The sequence below is a fragment of the Octopus sinensis genome, linkage group LG2, assembly GCF_006345805.1.
Source record: "Octopus sinensis linkage group LG2, ASM634580v1, whole genome shotgun sequence".
NCBI classification, from domain to species: domain Eukaryota; kingdom Metazoa; phylum Mollusca; class Cephalopoda; order Octopoda; family Octopodidae; genus Octopus; species Octopus sinensis.
The window spans coordinates 100,648,957-100,669,472 of NC_042998.1; the positions used below are offsets into that span (position 1 = coordinate 100,648,957).

A 20,516-nucleotide genomic window follows, 5' to 3' on the forward strand; every position below is an offset into this window, starting at 1 on the left:
ATATATATATATATATATATATATATATATATTCTCTCTAGTTTCAGCTCAATGCTGCGGCCATGCTATACACATGCATGTATACATATACATCTATATAAATGCATCGATATATATCTACATATATATACAAACATATATATGTTCCGATGTACACACACACATATAATAAATAGTAAATATATATATAGTGTGTGTGTGTATATATATATATATATATATATATATACATACATACACATATTGGTACAGAACATCACCAACGGTTCAAACAACATTAAATAGGTAAATAACGGGAAAAAAGTAGCGTACGAACAGGTCATAACGAACCAAGGAACGTAACTCTCGGTGACTATTTTTCGTTGAATTTAAGGAAATTTCAAGATTCAATGTTTGTTCATAATGAGAAATATTAAACAATCTTTTCTTATGTTTACGATTTCGGACACATTTCAAATAAGCGTATTGTTGTTGGTTATAATTTAAATTAAACGCATGAGTATATCAGTAAGTCATAATCTTCATAAAACGAGACATATATATATATGTGTGTGTGTGTTCGAGACATTTGGTGGGAGTCAGACTGCTAATTGCGAGATTCCTGTCTTCACTGGCAACTCGCCTTGCAGAGGTAACTAGTGAAGCTCGTGAGGGCGCTTTGCCGTTCCATCTCATCAGATTTGCCATCACCCGCGGCAATGCTGCAAGCGTGCTGGCATGTCTCAATAGCCATTAGAGAGGCTTCCCAGCGCCCCCAAATTTTCAACCAAAGGTGGTGAATTTTTTTTTTTTTTTTTAATTTCTGTTTGGTCTAGTTTTATAGTTTGATTGGCGTAACTTCCATATATGTACCGGATACATTTCAAGAAAGTGTTTTTTTTTTATATATGGGGGTTAGGGTTAGGGGTGGGAGAAAAGGGTCTCTGTTATCTTCAGAAATGTAAACAAAGTCACGTGTGTACCTATACCGAAGCATCGCCGTTTGATTTTGTAAAACGGTAAACAACGTGAAGGCAATAAAATTTTCCTATATATAGTCCACAAAAGAAAAATAAAGGCTTATTCTTTGCGTGATATCTAATTCATAACAATATTTATGTAAAAACAAAAGAGGAAAATATCATTACTCTTAGGTAAGCGACAACAAAACCTTTTAAATTTAAAAAGACATTTACTGGACTTTCTTTAATTAGAGTCACCTTTGAGTAATCACCGAATTTGCAAGTGCGGACCTTTTCTCTGAAATGTGATTATTTGTTTTCGAGATGTTTACAACAGATTTAAATGGAACTTAGCATTAAAATTAAGTTTTCACAAATATTATTGGATTGCATTGTATTAATGAATTTTTCATTGTTATTTTATTTGTTTCCTTCTCGTTTTCATCTTCAATAGCTTCTTCGAATAACTTCTTTCAGTTTCAGTTTATTAATGGAATCTTGGCGGATAATTTATACTTATTCTCTTAAATTCTTCGAAACGAATTCCATTTCATTAATTTTCATCGTGTCGAAATATTTCGCTCCTCTATTTCCTCTTACATTTTTGCCTCTTTACAATCATTTACAAATGGCCCCAAATAAGTCGAAGAAGGGAAAAGCTAGACATCAGGAAATGAGAAAATTTACTAACCAACGCATAAGTAAAGACAACTACAAATCTACCAAGTATGAAGTTAAGATATCCAAAAGGTTAGTTTCTATCTTACGACATAATGCTAAGAAGATGAATATTAAAATGGATCCAAGAGGCTTTGTTAAAGTAAATGATTTGCTGAAGAGAAATGAATTTAGGAATTTAGATCATAATGCCATCAAGCATATTGTGGAAACCAATGACAAGCAGAGACTTTCTTTAAAACATGAAGGCAACGAGCTATTAATTCGAGCAAATCAAGGTCATTCAATGCATATAGAAAATCTTGCTTTGAAACCAATATTAAAAGGAGATAATTTCGATAATGTAATTCATGGAACCTATCTCAAAGCGTGGAAAAGCGCAATCAAAAAGGAAGGCCTGAGCAGAATGAACAGAATGCACATCCATTTTGCCATTGGAGAACCCGGTGAACGTGGAGTGATTAGCGGCATGCGCTCATCTTGTCAGGTTATGATTTATTTAAATCTGGATTTAGCTTTAAATGATGGACTGACATTTTTCTTATCCGAGAACAATGTAATCCTCACTGAAGGAGATAAGGATGGATTTGTTAGACCAAAATATTTCCAAAAAGTCATCGATAGAAAGTCGAGACGGTGTCTCTTGGCCCAATAAATGGAACTTTGCGTTTAACGTACCCATTTTACTTCAGTAAATAGTTTCACTTTGTTTTTCTCATTCTTTGTAATTCTAAACGACCATTTTCATACTTATACTTTTGTTGCTTAGGATGGGAGAGAGGTGTAATTATAGAGAGATTTTGTGGGTTTTTTTTTCTACAGAAATCCAGTTTTTCGATTTCATAAAAATACCTTTGCGCGCATCAGTACTAATGTTCGCTAGTAGTACCGAAACGGCGTACATTACGGCTATAAAGTAATTTGTGGGAAGTGGGGAGAAGATTTTCGGAAAATTCCCAAGATCCGAATTTTTCTTCGTCATATGCCCAAATCAAATTTAACTTTCTACAGATACCTTAGCGTAGTACTACTATACTACGTAGTGTTTATTTCTACCCACTTTCAATAATTTTTAATGTTTTGGCTTCAATTTTGTTTCATTTTCAATTACTTTTACGCTTTTTTAACCCTTCGTCGTTATTACTCTCTCTCTCTATATATATATATACACACACACACATATATAAATATACCTACACACACACATATATGTGTGTGTGTGTGTGTGTATATATATATATACGGCATAGTTTCGCCAGCTACGACATGCGAAACTTCGCCATATATATATATATATATATACACATGTACATACAGTTACGAGGGAAAAACTCGGATCTTGTGAATTTTCCGAAGTTCTCTCCCCTCCCTCCCGTTGCTTTGTGCGCATTTTTTTTTTTATATTCGTTTCCTATACAAACATTAACCAAGGTTAAAGTTTTTCTTTTTCGGTAATTAATATTTAGAAAGTTGATCATCGGTTTGGCTGTTGTTTCTAGCTTGTCGGACTTTCCGGTTGGAGCTTACTGAAAAAGTGAAGATTTTGAAAAACTTTAAAACGCGATTCGTCGCTTAACTGCTGTTTCTAGCATGTCGGGTTTTCTGTTTCCGTACTTTTTACGTCTGCTATTTTAGTATAATTCTACGCAAGCGTGTAATACCAGACAAAAGTGAAACATTAGTAGAGAAAACACTTTAAATTCACTTTGTCACAGACGCACGGGCGGAGTGGGAGGGGGGGTATTTTAATCTATTTTTTAAATTGAAATTTTATAATTTTTTTTCTAGAATCATTAATACGTATACTCAGTAATATACATGGTGGAAGTTAACTCGTGACCGAGTAATATCTCTTCATAAACTTTGTGAGTCCGTGCATACATTCCGAGAGTTCAAGTTCTTGTATGTGAATTCGAGTAAATAAAGTTGTATGTACATCCATACATTACTACAAGAATAAAAAATGTAATTGCTTGTAGAAAGATTGTTTTATAAGGCATTCATGTTTTCTTTATTTTATTAATACCATTACGTGGCTGCTATTCCGTACACTAATCTATCCCGTGGTTTGACGACACGCGTTGTACTGCGCTAGATATAGGAGTGGAGTATTGGACGCACAACTGAGCCAAAGTTCAGTTGTGCGAGGTACTACTGAACTTTGATTATACGTGTTGCGCTTAACAATAAATATCTACTCTCCCTCTCTCTCTCTCTATATATATATACAGTCAACTCTCGCTACTATGCCACCCTGCAGGACTGAGCCAAAGTGGCATAGTACCAAGGGTCTGTTATCTAAACGCTACATAACCAAAAATTTACTGAACATACGAATAAAAATTCATAGGGTAGGAAGTAAGGCCAATAAGAAGTTCAATGCAATGGTAAAAAGAAGACATCCAAGTTTATTAAGTTCAGATTGCTTTTAGTTAATCCCGAAACTCTCAAAAATTGTCGGCTGACGCATCTTCTTTCGGCGGATTTCATTCATTTCCTTGTCTAGCCTATCACACGCCTGCATGACGCTGGGTTTTCCGATGCTCTGCTGCTGCATAAACTTTCGGATAGTGCTCCATGCTCTTTGGGCATCTGCAAACGAAACGTATTCCTCTTCCACAATTACCTCGTCGTCTTCACTTTCCATCGGCTCTTCGTTATGCATTACCTCCTTTGCTATTTCTTCTAGAGTGAAACATGTCGGACAATACAAGGGGCGATAACTTGTATCAGATATTACTAATGATACGAGGGGCCCGACAATAACGTTTTTCGCAGCATCGATAATCTCCTTTTCCTTCAGCGTAAACTCAGTCCGCTTGCGTTTCTGAGCTGACATTGTGTGCTACTTTCTGAACTTTTCCACAAGATTACAAATACGAAATGTACAAAATGTAGGAGTACAAAATTTCGAAAAGTTGCGTGCGCTTCAGTTTACAAGTGGCATAGTAGCGAGAGGTGGCATAGTAAAAATTTTTTGCTTATTATTTGGCATAGTAGCGAGGTGGCGTAGTAGCGAGAGTTGACTGTATATATATTCAAAATGTGACCGCGTGTGTACCGATGGCGATTTTTTTCCCTCTGTCTTCCCTTCTCTGGATCTTTCCTTCTCCTATGTTTCCAACGAAGAGCTCTGCTCGAAACTTTAAACCCTCCTTCTTTCCTTCTTTTCTGAGCGTCCAATAATACTATATTTGTTCCACATCCTCGCATTGTTGTGTTTTTTTTGTGCTTTCATGTTTGGATTAACTTATATATATATATATATATATTATATATATATATATATATATATATATATATATATATATATAATATATATATATACTTCAAAAGCAGCAGAAATATAATAAAAGCTGTTACTCAGTTTCACGTTCCCGTTCGTCGGACAGTTTATATATATATATATATATTATATATATATATAGGAGAATTCCCCCCCACCAAAAAAAAAAGATGAAGACCGGTGGTGTAGACAACAAACAGATGTATTAGTATAACGTTCGGGAAGTGAAAAAGTCTTAAACGTTTCGAGTCTACGCTCTTCCACACAAAGGAACAAGGAGAGAAAATTAAAAATGTGTTGTGACTAGCGATCTATCATGGTTAACTATATATAGGCATAACTACTGATTCCTGCCCTCCTCGAATTTGGATGATCATAACTTTAAGAAAAATGAATATTTTTTAAGGAAATTTTCTACTAATATGTGTTATATTATGTAGATTCCGAACATACAAAACTTTTTTGGGGAAAGTGCTTTAGGAGGGGGTGTGGTGGTGGATTTCGAAAAATTCATCTTAACTTGCAAGAAAATAGATACTTTTTAGTGAAATTTTCTACAAATATACCTCAGACTATGTAGATTCCGAGAAGGTTGCCCAGAGTGACTCAAGCAAATACTAATAAATGGTAGATGCAGCAACATGTTGCAATGGTGCAACCCCCATGCCCGACCTGATCTGCTTGGATTCTGTTGCATAATAGGTGTGAAGAAAACTTAACATTATTCTTAAATTCTTGTGTATAGCACATTCTTTTATAACTTATTTTATTGTTAATTTAATAATCTGTAATCATTAATTGAGAGTAAGAGACACCAACAATGATGTAGAATTATGCTATCAATTAGTCATTGAGATGGTATTCATATATGAAGGGGTATTGAAAAGTTCCTGTAAAAGAAAATACAGGAAGATGAGTTAATTATGATTTTATTCAGCGCATTCCCCTCTCAGATTCACACACTTATTGCAGCAGTCCTTCAGTTTTTCTAAGCCCTGTAAAAGAACTTTGATGGTCAGGCCTCCAACCAGACCTTTTGCAATACTCTTAAAGCCAGGAACTTTTCAGCACCCCCTTGTAGATTTACAAAAATTTGGCTAGGGACACATACACACACAAACATATTTACTTTCCTTTGTAATCGCATCAAAGAAGCATTGCATTTAGTTACACTGGCTTTGGTGAAATTTCTCCCGCAAACTCTTGACTTCAGTTCTGCTACTTACCCTCAATTTTCCTCTACGATGTTGGATATGGAATATTAATGAAGGTTACAATACAGCTTACCATTACCATCAAACCATAGAAGAAAATACTTCAAGAAGTTATTTGCAATTCTCTCTGTTCAGAAATTGAAGGCAATTGTCATTGATGCTAAATTATTGAAATTTTTGTTACTCTTTTACTTGTTTCACACATTTGACTGTGGCCATGCTGGAGCACCACCTTTAGTCGACCAAATCGCCCCCAGGACTTATTCTTTGTAAGCCTAGTACTTATTCTATCGGTCGCTTTTGCCGAACCGCTAAGTTACAGGGACATAAACACATCAGAGCGGCTAACTCGCATTCATGCCAGTGACACGCAAAAAGCACCATTTGAGCGTGATTGTTACCAGCGTCGTCTTACTGGCACTTGTGCTGGTGGCACGTAAAAAAAAATATCATTTGGGTGTGGCTGTTGCCAGCACTGCCTGACTGGCCCTCATGCCGGTGGCATGTAAAAGCACCCACTACACTCTCAGAGTGGTTGGCATTAGAAAGGTCATCCAGCTGTAGAAACTCTGCCAGATCAAGATTAGAGCCTGGTGCAGCCATCTGGTTTGCCAGACCTCAGTCAAATCGTCCAATCCATGCTAGCATGGAAAGCAGATGTTAAATGATGATGATGATGACGATATATATATATATATATATATTATATATATATATATATAATATATATATATATGTGTGTGTGTATATATATATATATATATATATATATATAATATATTATATATATAATATATATATATATATATATATATATGTGTGTGTGTGTATATATATATATATATATATATATATGTGTGTGTGTATATATATATATGTGTGTATATATATATATATATATATATATATATGTGTGTGTGTATATATATATATGTGTGTATATATATATATATATTGTGTGTGTGTATATATATATACATATATATATATATATATATATATATATATATATAAATATAAATATATACACACACACACACATATATATGACGGGCTTCTTTCAGTTTCTGTCTACCAAATCCACTCACAAGGCTTTGGTTAGTCTGAGGCTATAGTAGAAGACAATTGCCCAAGGTGCCACACAGTGGGACTGAACCCGAAACCATGTGGTTCATAAGCAAGCTACTTACCACAGTCACTCCTATGCCTTAGTTGACATCCTGCAAATATTCATTTGTCACCTTGCATTCGATACATAAATATATTTATTTTATGTGAGATTTCTTTGTTTAATTAAATTAATAATAGCAGCAAAATTTCTTGTATCTTCTTCCAGACAATGTGCAACCATAGATGTTAAAATATTATCATCATCATCACATTGTTTAACATCCATTTTTCCATGCTGCCATAGGTTGAATGGTTCCACAGGAACCAACAATGTCAGAAAGCTGCATTAAGTTTCAATGTCTGCTTTGACATAGGTTTCTAAAGCTGGATGCCCTTCCAAATGCCAACCACTTTACAAAGTGAACTGGGTGATTTTTTTGTGGCAACAGCACTCATGGGGTCACCAAGTACTTGCAAGACAAAATCCCTCTACTGAGCAGGGAGAGAGAGAAAAAGACGGAGAGAGTGTACTTTTAAGGTACAAGGTGAATATGAGAGAGAGAATAGGTATAGAGGAACAGAAAAGGTAGGTGTGTAGATTACATTTAAAGAACAGGGATTTTTTCGGAGTTGCTGTGTGGTAAGTAGCTTGCTTACCAACCACATGGTTCTGGGTTCAGTCCCACTGCGTGGCACCTTGGGCGGCAAGTGTCTTCTACTATAGCCTCGGGCCAATCAAAGCCTTGTGAGTGGATTTGGTAGACGGAAACTGAAAGAAGCCCGTCGTATATATTTTGTGTGTCTGTGTTTGTCCCAGCCCCCAACATCGCTTGACAACCGATGCTGGTGTGTTTACGTCCCCGTAACTTAGCGGTTCGGCAAAAGAGACCGATAGAATAAGTACTATGCTTACAAAGAATAAGTCCTGGGGTCGATTTGTTTGACTAACCGCAGTGCTCCAGCATGGCCGCAGTCAAATGCCTGAAACAAGTAAAAGAGTAAAATTGAGAGTATTGCTAAGAGAAATAACTCTAGAACGTTTTGAGAGTTATTTCCCTTACACAAAATACTTTTAACTTGTCTCAAGTTTTTGTCCCAACAAGTGACAAATCTTAGTGCCTATTACATAAGTAAGAGTTTAAGCTGGAAATATACTGTTTTTTTTTCTATTCAATCAATTGAACAAACTTACGAAGGGAAAATAATCTAAATATGTTCCTAAGTAACAATGGACTTCATGTCCTGTTGAGATCATCCTTGTAGAGTCGATGAAATATAGTATCATTGAAATCTCTAGCTGTTTGCCAACGTAGGAAATTATCATCATCAGTATTATTAAGGTGGTGAACTGCCAGAGTTGTTAGCATACTGGACGAAATACTTAGTGGTATTTTGCCCATTGCTATGTTCTGAATTCAAATTCCACCGAGGTTGACTTTGCCTTTTGTCCTTTCGGGGTTGATAAATTAAGTACCAGTAAAACACTGGGGTTGATGAAGTTGACTAGCACCCTCCCACAAAATTTCAGGCCTAGGAGAAAGAATGGTTTAAGGCTTATTATTATTTTTAAGGTGGCAAGCTGGCAGAATCGTTAGCCTGCCGGACGAAATGCTTAGTGATATTTTGTCTGCCGCGATGTTCTGAGTTCAAATTCTGCTGAGGTCAGCTTTGCCTTTCTTCCTTTCGGGGTTGGTAAAATAGGTACCAGTTGAGTAATGGAGGCAATGTAATCGACTATACCCCTCCCCCAAATTTCAGGCCTTGTGCCTATAGTAGAAAGGATTATTATTAAAGAAGGTGGTGAGCTGACAGAGTTGTTAGCATGTTGGATGAAATGCTTAGTGATATTTTGCCCATCACTATGTTCTAAGTTCAAATTCTGCTTATTATTATTTTTAAGGTGGCAAGCTGGCAGAATCGTTAGCCTGCCGGACGAAATGCTTAGTGATATTTTGTCTGCCGCGATGTTCTGAGTTCAAATTCTGCTGTGGTCAGCTTTGCCTTTCATCCTTTTGGGGTCAATAAATCAAGTACTAGTAAAACACTGGGGTTAATGTAATTGATGAGTTTCCTCCCACAAAATTTCAGGCCTTGTGCCTATATTAGAAAGGATTATTATTATTATTAAGGTGGTGAGCTGGCAGAATTATTAGCACTCCGGACAAAATGCTTAGTGATATTTTATCTGCTATGTTCTGAGTTCAAATTCTGTCAGTGTCGACTTTACCTTTCATCCTTTCAGGGTTAATTAAATAAGTAACAGTTACACACTGGAGTCAATGTAATTGACAAGCTCCCTTCCCTGCCAATATTTTCAAGGCCTTGTGCCTAGAGATGAAATAATAATAATAATAATAATAATAATAATAATAATAATGATAAATAGTTTAAAAAGGATTGACGAAACTCTTCATAAAGGTAAACAGACAAGACGAAGAGCATGATGTGATTGCAATAGATATTTTATGGTTGAATTATATTTTGACAGCAAGCCTGTCTTTGTTGAGTTCAAAGTAAAAAGTGATAAAAATTCAAAATTATACAAATTCAAATCTAAAGTATGAATGGGAGCAACTAGCGTCCATATGTTGATGGAATGACATCATCAGTTTTTAAATTTCAATTTTATAACAGGCGGAAAGAAAAAGACAGAAAAAAAGGAAAGGAAAAAGAAGGCGGACATTAAATGATGATGATGATGATGATGACTCAATCAAACAGTTTTGTGTAAATTTGATGATATTCCCCTGTCATTTTATTCAATCATCCAGGGTGTGATGTTAATAACCTGCAAACATATTTCTCTTCATGTATTTTGAGTATTGAAAGAGAAACAGTCAGAATATTTTCTGAGAATATGCACTTTCAAGTCTTTTACAAAATTGCAGCTGTTTGAAACAAAATGTTTGGCAAGTTCTGTTGAACTACTGTTATTGTGCCTGATGTCAAATCTGTGCCCATTAAATCTTTCTTTTTTTAAATTGTACTGTTGTACAACCAACATAAATCAAGTTGTGTTTTATGCATTCTGCCACATAGACAAGGGGTTGTGCCATGGGTACCCCCATGGCAGTCAATTTCACTAATGTCTTCATGACGAAATTTGAGACGCAGTTACTGAAGAAATTCAAATCCCTACATGGACATCAACCAATAATCTGGTTACGGTTCATTGATGACATCTTTTTTTTTTGTCTGGGAAGGATCACAGGATAGTTTAATTGACTTGTTGCATTTCTGTGACTCTTATGCTAAAAACAATGGCTTTAAGTCTAACATAAAATTTACGTATAGTTTTTCAAAAATTGCATTGAATTTTTGGACACAAAAGTTAAGTTTTCTCTAGGCAAAATAGTGATAGGGTTATTTTCGAAAACCCATGTCATCACACATTTATCTCCACTGCCACACCAATCATCCACATCATATAATTCAGTCAAATTCGATATCCCAATTTTTGAGGATAAAATGGATTTGTATAGAAATAGGGGATTACTGGAAACATGCAAATGCTTTTGTACACCATTATTTCAAATGCAGTTACAGTGAATCACAATTAAAGGAAATAGCAAATGAGACAGCTAAGACTAGCAAAGAAAGTCAAACCTTCACACATAATTGTAGCAAACACAATGCAATATGTGACAGAATTCCTTTAGTGATTAACTGGCACCGAAATTTCCCTAGTATTTCAAAAGTATTGCATGAAAGTCACCAGCATGTTGTGGGACAGTATCCTCATTTCAAACAGATATTTCATCCGCTGCCTCTTGTAGCCTTTAGACAGAATATAAATATAAGAGAGCTGTTGACCTCTATTTCTGACTCCAAGAAAACTAACATTGGAGTATCTGCACACTGTACCTTGAAAAATAGCCACAGGAGAAGTAAGCCTTGTTCATTGTGCAGCAACATGAGTGAAGTGAATTCCATTAGGAATCATAACAGAAATGTTATGATTTATACAGGTGTGACATGTAGAGATTCCCATTTGGTTTACGTGGCAGAATGCATGAAACACAACTTGATTTATGTTGGTTGTACAACAGAACAGTTAAAGAAAAGAAAGATTTAATGGGCACAGATTTGACGTAGAATATTTTCATTGGATGTGGCCTGTTTAACCCTTTCATTACTAACCCGGCTGAAACCGCCTCTGGCTCTGTAATACAAATGTCTTGTATTTTTCATACGTTTTGAATTAAAATCTTCCACCAAACCTTAGTCACAATTTATCTTCCTAACACTAGCTGAATGATAACTAAGTTATTTTACTAAATTCTTTGTTATAATAATAATAATTATAATAATAATGAAATTATTGTATACAGTGCTCAGGTGCACCACAACTTGTCAGAAAGTGCATATAAAGTACATGCAGTAATGTACAAATGTCTGGAAAGCGAACAATGTATGAGTCAGATACATGCCTGTGTGTGTATGGAGGGGAGAAAATCAGGTGTAGTGTTGGCGAATCTCAGAAAGCATGGAAGTTTTGAAGGATGCAGTGCTCCGACAACTAACAACTTATGCCGGCAGTTTGTTCCATGCTTCAGCAACTCTCAGCGTGAAAAAATGTTTCCTGAAGTCATGGGAGCTGTGCTGTTTTCTGACTTTGTAAATATGTCCACGGGTGTTAGATGGGTGGAGTTTGAAAAGGTGCTCAGAGTTATTGTTTGTACGATGGTTGATAATTTTATGGGTGTCTGCCAAGTCAGCTGCCAGACGTCGGAGTTTCAATGTGTCCATGCCCAGGGAAGTAAGGCATTCAGGATATGGCAAATGCCCGATGGAGGGTATTCTTTTGGTTGCACATCGCTGAACAGCTTCCAGACGATTGATATCCTGGGCAAGATAGGGGTTCCAGACCGGTGATGCAAATTCCAGGTGAGGTCTTACCATAGCTATATAAAGCCGCAGATAGATAGTCGGAGAGCGGCTCACAAAGGATTTGGTGAGTGATGCCAAGACACCCTCAGCCTTCTTGACAATTTTAGCGATGTGTTTTGTCCAACGCAAATCACTGTCGACAATAACACCCAGGCCACGTTCACATGAAGACTTTTTGAGACCAGTGTTGTGGAGGGAGTAGGTGGACGCTGGGTTTCTCCTCCCAAAATATTTTAAGTGATTGAAAGAAACACAGAGCATCTCAAAATAAATATGGTAACAAAAGGGTTAAATGCTAAAGGGTTAAAAAAAACACCCCTCATTACCTCATAATGGGGTACTGAAGGGTGTGTGTTGAATTTTAGAGGATTTTAAGATTATTTTGGATATATTTTATTTAGAAATTATTGACATATGGACATGGTAGCAAAATATAGAGCTTGAAGTCAGTATATCTACCTCTCAACTGATGACAATCTACCCTCTACTGCCATTATGCCAAATGCATCCACCTACTTGTGTCATGGGGACCTTATTCCCAGCCATCTCGGACTACTTGTCTAAGCTTCCTCTCCCTAACTACATAATGAGAACAACCTTTGTGCACAGTCATGCTATATTACAACCATCGTGGACTCCCTAAACTAAATCTTCTTATCTCAACATGAAGATGACAATCTTTATTCACATCAGCATTCTTAGACTGACACTGTGAATGTCTTGGCAACATTATTTGCAAGACATGCCTTTTCAGAAATAGAGAAGACAACCCATTTAAGAATAAAAACCAAGACTATGTAGATTTGACACTTTAGTCTTGTTGTAGATAACTATTCTAGTACTTGCAGCATGATCAATCCATTCCATGCAGTAAAGCAGTGGGTCTCTAGTCAAAAAAGACAACATCAACAATAATTGATAACAGACACAACAGGTAGTAAGACTGTCCAAACATGCTAGAATAGAAAAATAAACAAAAAGACAAAAACATTAAATAAACTTCATATTTATTATCAAAAATACAATAAACTTTTGTCTTGGGGATACAGGGGTTCAATTTAAACAGCACATTTCATTTCAAGAGCCCATTTTCTCATTACCAAGGTAATGGGATGATGATGGGATAGACAATGAGAATTTTTAAAATTTCTTATTTATTAAAATTTGCTCATTTTAATGATCAAATGCTTTCTTTATTTTTAATATTTTTTTTACATTTACATTTTGATATTGTATATAAAATTTCATCTCTGTAATACTTTCCCATGTAATCCAGGAAGAATCATTGTCAACAATTGAAAATAATTATATAAATATTTTTGCTATTAAAGATATAAAAATATTTTTTTTTCTATAACTTTATCATTTCCTACTATTTTCTAACTTTTTTTTGTATAGACAACTTTTGCAGTGTCTTAATAGTTAAGTAGATTAAATAAAAATGGTTTTATCCTTTGAGACTGTATTGAAGTTAAAGGAAGATTGTGATGATGCAGTTAACAGACACCTTTGCTAATAATTCAGTTTAAGCAGACCTTAATTACCAGTTTATTTTTTTGTGATAAAACTGTGCAAATAGTAATTATCATTATAAATATTATTTGCACAATTTTAGGTGTAAAATTTTTTGGGCAGGGGTTAGTTGATATGTACACATACATACATATAAAGAACAAAAATATACAATTTAGGATTTCTGAGATATTTTGAAGTAGGTAGTTGCATACCATCTCCATATTGGCACATCGAACAGATTCCCATCTCAGTCTTTGCACCAACAGTTTTACCAAACCTTCTAAAATTTCATTCTTCTACTACAGATATTGACATGTTGTTTGGTGTATTGCTAAAGGAGTAGTTCCCTTGTAAGCTTGTCAGTCACACAGCTTCAGGTGTGGATAGAAGCACTGGTCTCCTACTACTACCCAGGCTTCATTTTTGGCTCCCAGAAGTGTGTGGTGTGCACTCTGCCATACCATGGTACCTCACATCAGCTACTGAGCAAAGCTAAGTTGAGGGTATCAGTACTATCATAAGGATAGTTATATAGGGGACACCGCTCCTTAGCTACACGAAGATTGAAATGGCAGATGGGGCAGAAGAACTAAATATGATTAATGACTGAGAAGGCATAATAGAAAAATGAAAGGTGCATTTAAGGTACTCTTTTAATTGAATACAAACTTGTGGTCATCCTCCATTGAAGCGATTGGAACCCCAACCCCACCATGTACATAATTGCACCTGTAGTAAATCATGGATCTTGGATTACCCAAATGGAAATCCTTGATCTACAGAAAGAAGATAATACCTAAGAATAAAAAAGAAAAATTGATTTAAGGTGTTCAAACTAAACCTTATCAATCTCATCAGCTTTGGTCTTTAAGGGTCTGCAAAGGATATGAACACTGACATCCTTCTTCCTTATTTATCCAGAAAAGAAAAAAAAAGGAAATATAATTTTCATATTTTCTAAAAAAAAAAATGTTTTTAATTTCTAATTAATTTTATGATTAATTCTCTAAAAACATGCAAAATTTATAAATTGTAAACAAATTTTGATTTCAAATCAGCATTTAAAAAATAAAGTTCAACGCTAACCACTCTTTTTTTTAACTTTGCATCAACAAAGAATCATGGTTAAAATTATACCATAGTGTTTCATATATTCCCTATGTCGGTCCTCTGTATTATCACAAGGCATTACCTAAAACACAGAAATAGCTTCTAAGCTGCATTTTTAATCTGCATAATTTACTGATGCTTGAACTTCAATGACTGCTGATATGTTTTAGGTCCTTGAGGAATATATATATATATACACACGCACAAAAAAAACAACTCAACAACAAATAATTTTGTTAACCTTCCTCATATTCATAGCAACCATGAAAAACAAACACAACGAATCAATGAGGGAGCTTCTTTACAGTTGCTTGATCTGAGCAAACCATTCAACAACACAATTCATGGTAAAAATATTTACAAAATTTAAAAAAAAAAAAGAAAAAAGAAAAAATTCTAAAATTCATTTGTTAACTGAGAGACCTTTGAAAAATTTCTTTTCATGTAATAATGTTTAAAAAATAAAAGTTATTATTAGAAACATTCTTCATTGAAATCATGGAGAGAAGCATAATGATTTCAAATGGAGAATTGGAACTAGGCAAGTAAACCTACATTTGTATCTGTTTTAACAGCTCTTCTTTTGATACAGGATTCGGTGAGATGTTATTACTTTATCTTTTAATGTCTAAATTATATTACATTTGAATGATGTCTCTTACAATGAATCAAGTCTATCAGCTTTTAACAATAATGATAATGATGATGATGTGGGTGATGAGTATTTATATATGTATATGAGGAGGTATCAAGAAGTTTCTGGATTAGTTCTGTAGCATGCCAACAGATGGCAGCACATGGTTGCATGTGCAGTAAGAGCTAGCAGTGATCTTCATGAGGCAGTGTGCTGAGTGACATCACTGTGTTTATTTTGAAAATTGTGAAATTTGTGTTTTTGTGATCATGTGTATGCTGTAGTCTGTGATTTTTGTCATGGATAGGAAGTTGGAATTAAGAGTCAATATAAAATGTTATGTTAAACTTGGAAAATCTGCAACGGAGACATTGAACATGCTTCAGTAAGCTTATGGTGTCAAGGCAATAAGTTGTACACAATGTTTCGAGTGGCACAGGTGCTTCAAAAGTGGAAGAACATCCCCGGAAGATGATGAGCGATCTGGAAGACCTGTCACAAGTATCACACCCAGAAAAAATTCATCAGCTTGTGAATGGTGATCGTTAGAGGACAATCGATGTTTTGAAGCATTTGATGGAGGACATTTGGTCAAAGTGATCAGATCTGTGGAGCACGAAGTGATCAGATCTGTGGATTCTTTACAATGACAATGCACCCTGTCACCAAGCTCTCCTCACTTGTGAGTTTCTTGCCAATTACAACATTGCCATTCTAACACCATTGTTGAGATCCAGAGTGAATTGCAAAAGATCCTCAACTTGCTTACAGAAAACAACTTCCAGGCTGGATTCCCCAAATGGCAGGAACACCAGGACCAGTGTATTGGTATGCAAGGAGATTATTTTGAAGAACATGATGTTAAAACTTAGGTAAATAAGTTATTTTTTTATTAAGCATAACAAGTCCTGGAACTTTTTGACTCAGCTTTGATATCATTCTTTAGGATGATAGCAACTGGCAACAAATCTCTAAAGGCCTATTTTGTTTTTGCATCGAAATCAAATTCGATGACTGGCATCCATGCTAGTGGAGCGCTAAGAGCACCATCCGAGCATGATCGTTGCCAGAGCAGCTAACTGGTTTCTGTGCCGGTGGCACGTAAAAAGCACCATTTGAGCGTGATCGTTACCAGTGTCACCTTACTGGCACTTGTGCTGGTGTCATATGAAAAAAACATTCGAGCGAGGTCATTGCTAGTGCCGCTGGACTGGTTCCTGTGCAGGTGGGACGTAAAAAACACCATTTGAGCATGGCTGTTGCCAGTGCCGCCTGACTGGCCCTCGTGCTGGTGGTACGTAAAAGCACCCACTACACTCTTGGAGTGGTTGGCATTAGGAAGGGCATCCAGCTGTAGAAACTCTGGCAGATCAGATTGGAGCCTGGTGCAGCCATCTGGTTCGCCAGTCCTCAGTCAAATCGTCCAACCCATGCTAGCATGGAAAGCAGACATTAAACGATGATGATGATGATGATGAAAATCAATTAATAGAACTGAACGAGAGGAGAAATAGAAAGTTACGACCTTCATGTGTTTATCAAGGGTATATCAAATTGTTTTCTTATTTCTTACATATATAATCTGTAACAATCTAGTCATAATTTCATTTACTCCATGACTCCAGTTAATGGCACAGCATGTGAATTCAAAAAATTAGTTGAAATGAATAAAACAACAAGGGATAACAACAATTTCTAACACTGGTGCCAGGTGACACATTTGTGGGAGAGCACTGTGTTGACTCAATCAATCCCACCACTACTTGTTTGTTGTATTAATTTTCACTGACCCTGGAAAGATAAAAAGTCAAGTCACCCTTGGTATGATTTGAACTCAAATTGCATAAGAGAAATACTGAATAATACTGGAAGGTATTTTGTCCATGGTACAACAGATTCTATCAATCAGGATTTCTAGATTGTCACAAATTCACCAAATTTTATTGAAGGGGTGAAGTAGTGGACAGAATTGACACTCAGTTCTTGATGGTATTTATTTCAAACCCAGAAGAATAAATGCTTTAGTGAGATTTGTACATGGAAAGTTAGTTTTTTCTGGTGTTCTACCAAGCCTACTAACCATTAATCTCCTCATGTGAATTTGTTTTTCTACTATGAGTGGTAATAATTAAGGAGACAGAAAAAGGGCAAGTGATATTAATGGGAAAGAACTCTATTTTAATGAACCAATACAAAATACACGAGTCTGCTGTTACTTAATCTGCAAGAAATGACAGGTATATTTCTCTCAAATTATACCCTACTGTATTGCAAAATACTTGGGATAAATTAGTCCTTGAAACATGGAACTTGGGGTGGGGAGGGAAAACGGTTTGTCACTGCTGGAACGCTTTTGATCGTAGGTCTGTTGTTCAGAGCTAACCTGGGGGTCAAATAACTGCAATAATAACAGTATACATGCAACAACTTAATATCATTATCACATCCTTTGGTTTTACACAGAGTAGTAGTGGAGGTGATAGTGTTAATTAGACTGACATTGGTAGTGGTGATGGTGATGATGGTAGTAGTGGTTATAAAGGAGTGATGGTAATGATGGTGGTGCTTATAGTGATGATGTATATGTTGGAGTTGAGAAATAGCTTATATTCACTTTGTTGAAGGATCACATAATTAGAAAGGAGAAAAAAATCATTGAGTGTCAGTTAATGTCCAAAGATCAAAATTTAAGTAAAATATATTTTTAAAAACACTGTATCACACTTTAAACTTTAAAACATTTTAAAGTTTTCCACTCATATTGATAACTTTTGTCAAGGCAGTGGGAACATAAATCGCTTGAAGTGAGCCAACTATAGTCTGTAGATCTTTACTCCTTGGTCAGTCAAGGAGATTGACAGCTCTCTCATGTTATACATTAAAAAAAACCCCAAAAGCAGTTTTACTTTTACTCATAGAGGCTAAACTGCATTATTGTAACTGATTATTACCAGGGATCTAAAGACAGGAATCCAAAGACTGAAAGGCATATGCGATTGTCAGGATTTGAACAAACAACAGTTATGGTCAAAAATCCAGTCTGGCATTCTGCTATCTTGACTGTTTCTATCACCTTACTATATTAAAGCAGGAAGACATTTATGTTATGAGTAGAAACTAAAACATCTTCATCTCCTTATTATATTAAGATAAAAAAAGGCACTTATGTTATATAGGGAAATAGTTAACTGAATAAAGACAGTTATAATTTTTGCTAACACAGTTTAACAAACACCGTTCCTTCATAATACTTTGTCAACAAAATCCTTCACGAGGAACAATGTTTAAGTCCAGTTTCATTGCATTAACTGTTGAGAAATAAAATTTTTTCCGAGATAAAATGCCAGGCTGTCATAGATAACATTCCAAAAAGAATCTAATTATTCTTGACAATATTTCAAGTGCATAAAATTAGAAATTATTTCAGTTCTAAAACAAAATAACTGCAGTGGGTTTGAATTCCAGACATGTGACCTGGTGGTTGAACAAGCAACCAATTTGTTTATAAAGCAGATTTGATTTAAAAAGTAAAAATAAAAGGGTGCAAAGGAATAATATCCTCTTTTAAATACACAGACATTACATATCATAGCCGTCCCATTTATGACTCAGTTATCTTAAACTATTCAGATCATGAATGTATTGGTTTTTTTTAGAAAATGACAGAAGGCAATTTTTGCCACAAGCAAGATTTGAACTTGGCACCATGAGTTATTTGACTATGCTTTAAATCTCTTCTAATTTTTCTTTATAATCCTGCCACTGAGAAAGTAGCTACTGAGAAACAGAACACCTGATGAATCAGTCTTTCCTCTTTGTATCACCTTCTACTGTATCTCACTTTCTAGATCATGTAACAAACAATTTGCCTATTACTTACCTTCCCAGAACTGCAGCCCTCTGAAACTCTCTATAGATATCAACCTAGAGAAGTCTACCTTTCTAGTCTAGGTGGGTGGATATACAAAAACTATGGTCATAAAATACCCTCTTTTTTCCCAGTCTAAATAAAAAAAAAGAACATTCACACACAAACAGATATTCATGCACGTACCTACAACACACACACACACACAAACACAAACACACGCACTTCAGATCTTGTGGGAAGAAAATAAGATCAGTAGATGTGGTCGACATAACTAATACACACATTCTCTCTTTCTCTCTCTCTCTCTCTCATATACAAACATTGTTGAAAAGGATCCTAGATGATTATTTGTAAGGGAACAAATTTCATAGAACCTCTATTCAGGGATGTATATTTAAGAGCCATTCAATAATTAAAACCACAAAATTTTTTATGTTCGTTAAAAAAAATATTGCTTGGTTAAAATAATATCAAAAGGCATTTTACTGTCCTTGAGGGGGAAAAAATAAGGTCACACATTCTGGTTGAGAGTTATATTTTGATCATCTTAGTTCCAATCATACAACTGTTGGTTTGATGTTGTTATTCAAAGCAAAATTTACATTCTCATAGCACATTATTTGACTGATGGCTATGTCTCCATGTTTTTCAATTTGACTTAATTCGGTGAGTTCGTCTACGATAGTTGCAAAATCAGGCCTTAAGTTTTGGTCTACTTGCCAGCACCGTAACATGATTTCATACCTGAAAAGAAAGGTGAAAAAATGTACAAACACACACACACACATATATCTATATCTTTACATATAATAAGTTAAAAATTAAAAATTTATGTGTTGAGCATGTGCCTAGAAGTATGATCACTAACAACATCCTCTAGTGAATCTGAACGAATGAAACATTGTTTATGTAACAAGGTACATTATTGCATCACTTGATGAGATACTTCTACACTGTAGGATGCACCAAAATTAATTGTATAGTTTCCTACCCATGAGGGAGTGATGCAGGATGTGTTGAAAAGGTCAATGGGATCAATAAAGTTTCCTGTATATTCCATTTTCCAACTCTATTGTTTCTGTTATTTACATATATAGGTATATATATATATATATATATATATATATATATGCAACAATATATAGGTATATAAATTGAGTATCAGGGTAATACTTAATCTAGAGACTGTAATAAAACGTGTAAATAAATATAAATAATATAATAACTCTTCTCTTTTATTTAAAGTTAATGATATAAAAAAATTGTT

General features: G+C 35.1%; 2 protein-coding genes across 4 annotated transcripts in view; one reads left to right on the plus strand and one right to left on the minus strand.

Moving 5' to 3' along the window:
• Positions 1–1,387: 1,387 nt before the first annotated feature.
• Positions 1,388–2,292, plus strand: LOC115232388 (tRNA 2'-phosphotransferase 1-like). Its single transcript, XM_036498688.1, has one exon. The coding sequence runs from the start codon at positions 1,432–1,434 to the stop codon at positions 2,272–2,274; it is 843 nt and encodes a 280-aa protein (XP_036354581.1). The 5' UTR covers positions 1,388–1,431; the 3' UTR covers positions 2,275–2,292.
• A 7,797-nt stretch (positions 2,293–10,089) lies between these two features.
• The window catches only part of LOC115222585 (hepatocyte growth factor receptor), a 200,496-nt gene continuing 190,069 nt past the window's right edge, over positions 10,090–20,516 (minus strand). For 2 of the 3 annotated variants that reach the window (XM_036498684.1, XM_029792881.2), the window contains exon 21: positions 19,624–19,993. In XM_036498684.1, coding sequence (XP_036354577.1) covers positions 19,807–19,993 — 187 coding nt within the window. In that variant the 3' untranslated portion in view covers positions 19,624–19,806. Of the gene's footprint in view, positions 10,101–18,255; positions 19,994–20,516 lie in introns of those variants that run through there. The other variant, XR_004997123.1, reaches the window with a different exon arrangement.

Excerpts from the sequence above, each read along its gene's own strand:
- LOC115232388 (XM_036498688.1), top strand. The coding sequence starts at position 1,432 with ATGGAATCTTGGCGGATAATTTATACTTATTCTCTTAAATTCTTCGAA.